This window comes from Solanum verrucosum, unplaced genomic scaffold (assembly GCF_900185275.1).
Source record: "Solanum verrucosum unplaced genomic scaffold, falcon-dt-bn FXZP01000060.1, whole genome shotgun sequence".
Lineage (NCBI taxonomy): Eukaryota > Viridiplantae > Streptophyta > Magnoliopsida > Solanales > Solanaceae > Solanum > Solanum verrucosum.
The window spans coordinates 199562-202136 of NW_026020129.1; the positions used below are offsets into that span (position 1 = coordinate 199562).

The following is a 2575-nucleotide window of genomic DNA, read 5'->3' on the forward strand; positions in this document are numbered from 1 at the left end:
CACAAAACTTCAGAGGCATAGAGAGAAGGAAGAAATTTTGGGCTTGTGCTAGATCAACATTTGAGGCACAATTTAAGTACAATATAAATGCCCTATCCAAATTGGGAAAAGGTATAGTTGAAGCCCTTATCAAATAAAATAAGGAGAAATGGTGCAAAGCTATTTTCCAAACTTTTTCAAAATGTGATAGTATAGCTAACAACATGGCAGAGAGTTTCAATGCTTGGATCTTGGGACCTAGGAACAAGACTATTGTAGCTATGTTGGAAGAAATTAGAGTTAAAGTGATGAGTAGGGTGAGTAAGTCAAGAGCATTTGCTGAGACATGGACATATGAAATATCTCCAATGGCAATGATGGTATTCAATACCAATGTAACAAGATCAATGTAGTGCAACATTGAATGGAATGGTGATGATGGATTTGAAGTGTTAGAAGGGGTATCCAAGCATACTGTGAACTTGGGTCAACAGAAATGTAGTTGCAGATCTTGGGAATTAAAAGGTATCCCATGTGTACATGGTATAGCAGCAATGAACCACTTGAACATGGATGCATCACAAGCAATTTCAAACTGGTATAGAAAAGAGACATATCTGAAGACATATTCGCATTTCATTTAACCAGTCCCAAACATGGAAATGTGGCCTGAAAGCAGAAACTCAATGGTTGAACCACCTGAGGCAAGGCAAATGCCTGGTAGGCCACCAAAGAATAGAAGAAGAGAAATTGGTGAAGTGAGAAAAACTGGGAAGTTGCCAAGAATGGGGACAATAATGACACGTTCAATTTGCAAAGGAGCAAATCATAACAAGAGAAATTGTCCAAAAAATCCTAAACCTAAGTCTACACCAACACCCACTCAAGAGGTACATTCACATTAATTTGCTTTTATAAATTAGATTAGGTTACTTATTAATTTAGTCGCTTGTTATATTCTTTTTCTACTCACATTAGTCCACCACTGGAAAAAAGAGGGGTAGAGGTCAATATGAAAGAGCAAACAGCAGCAAGACTGGTACAAGAAGAGGTGCAGGAAGTGGTTACAAGAAGAGGCCTAAAGTGGTTGGACAAGTTGTATTTGTTGCTGATACTGGATATACATATATTAATGTAAGTGTCTTATAAAACTGTCAAAATTATATTTTTAAATATGAGACCCAAAATAACTATGTTGTTAATATTGCAGCAAGGATTGTCTAGCAATAGGAGGGTTAATACTGGTGTGGTGAGGTCTGCGCATGTGACAGGTGATATTGATTTAAAACCTACCAAGGGACTGAAGTGGAAAGGCAAACAGGCCATGACTCAAAGAGAACTTCAAGTCCAAAGTGTTATGCATCATATTCAAACCAGATCAAAAGTTGTTGGAATTCAAACAAGGGCACAAGCCAAGGGAGAATCACCCTTAAAGAAAACTTCTTAGTTGTGTGGTTGTTCAACCAAACTTAAAGTAGTGTCTGTTTTGTGTTTTGGTACTTGTGTGGTTGTTCAACCAAACTTATAGTAGTGACTATTTTTTGTTTTGGTGGTTAACTTAAGTTATTGTGGTTGTTGGTTGAAACAATGAAACACTATGATGTTTGTGTTTGATGATCAAGAAAGCACTAGTTATGTTATGTCTTTCTGTTATTATTCCGTGTTTTGTTATCATATTACCAATTACATGTAACTATAGTTTTATGAAAAAAGGACAAGTCAATTGAACATACACAAAGATATATATATATATATATATATATATATATATAGCTTTAATCAGCAGAAACATCATCACGAAAACACCAAACCAAACTAATCCACAAAATGAGAACCCTAGAACCAAAAGACCTTGTGCTAATAACAATTGCATTCACAAAAAAAAATTCAACGACACACTAAATAAAAGAACAATGTCACATTACATATCAAACTAATGCCCAAAATCAGTTTCAACATCCTTCTACACTTCAGCTGTTTTTCTTGTTTGTTGGTCTTCTTCAACAGACCCAAAATCACAGTATTCGCCTGACTAGGAAATTCTGGATCATACCAATCGAAAAACTTACAAGGATTTCGAAATGAGGACTGTATTTTATAAAATCAAAGTTAAAAAAATTACATAATACGAACTTGGCAAATAAAAAGCAAAAAAAAATGAAACAATACATACCCCATAGTGTCTACAATCGAGAAATCTACGTCCGGGATTGTCATTTGTCCATGAAATTTTCAGAATTGGAGGAGTTCCACATAAGCAAACAAGTCTCCTATTATAATTCATGAATTTAGCAAGAGCAATTAAAACAAAAAAGAGAGAAAAATTCTGAAATTTGAAAAGGGATTAGGGAGAATAAATAGTTAGAGAATAGAGAGAGAAAAATCTTTAAAATATGTCAAACATTAAAGAAAAATGGAGATTTTACGTTTTTTACAGTTGTAGCTTTATGATATGGCAAAAAATCACTTCCTCACGCGCCTAGTAGAGTGTGTTGTCAATTTCTACGCCAGGTGGACGAAAAAGGTGTACGCAATGGAGGAATAAACAAGTTCGGGGGTAATTAAAACGGAATTTAATTAGTTTAGATGTACACCG

The 2575-nt window shown here is 34.9% G+C and overlaps 1 protein-coding gene across 1 annotated transcript; it reads left to right on the top strand.

Moving 5' to 3' along the window:
- Nucleotides 1-342: 342 nt before the first annotated feature.
- On the top strand, nucleotides 343-1426 carry LOC125826238 (uncharacterized). Its single transcript, XM_049505560.1, has 3 exons — nucleotides 343-869; nucleotides 958-1113; nucleotides 1190-1426. Exons 1-3 carry the CDS (start codon nucleotides 636-638, stop codon nucleotides 1424-1426), a joined length of 627 nt encoding a protein of 208 aa, XP_049361517.1. The 5' UTR covers nucleotides 343-635.
- Nucleotides 1427-2575: the final 1149 nt, after the last annotated feature.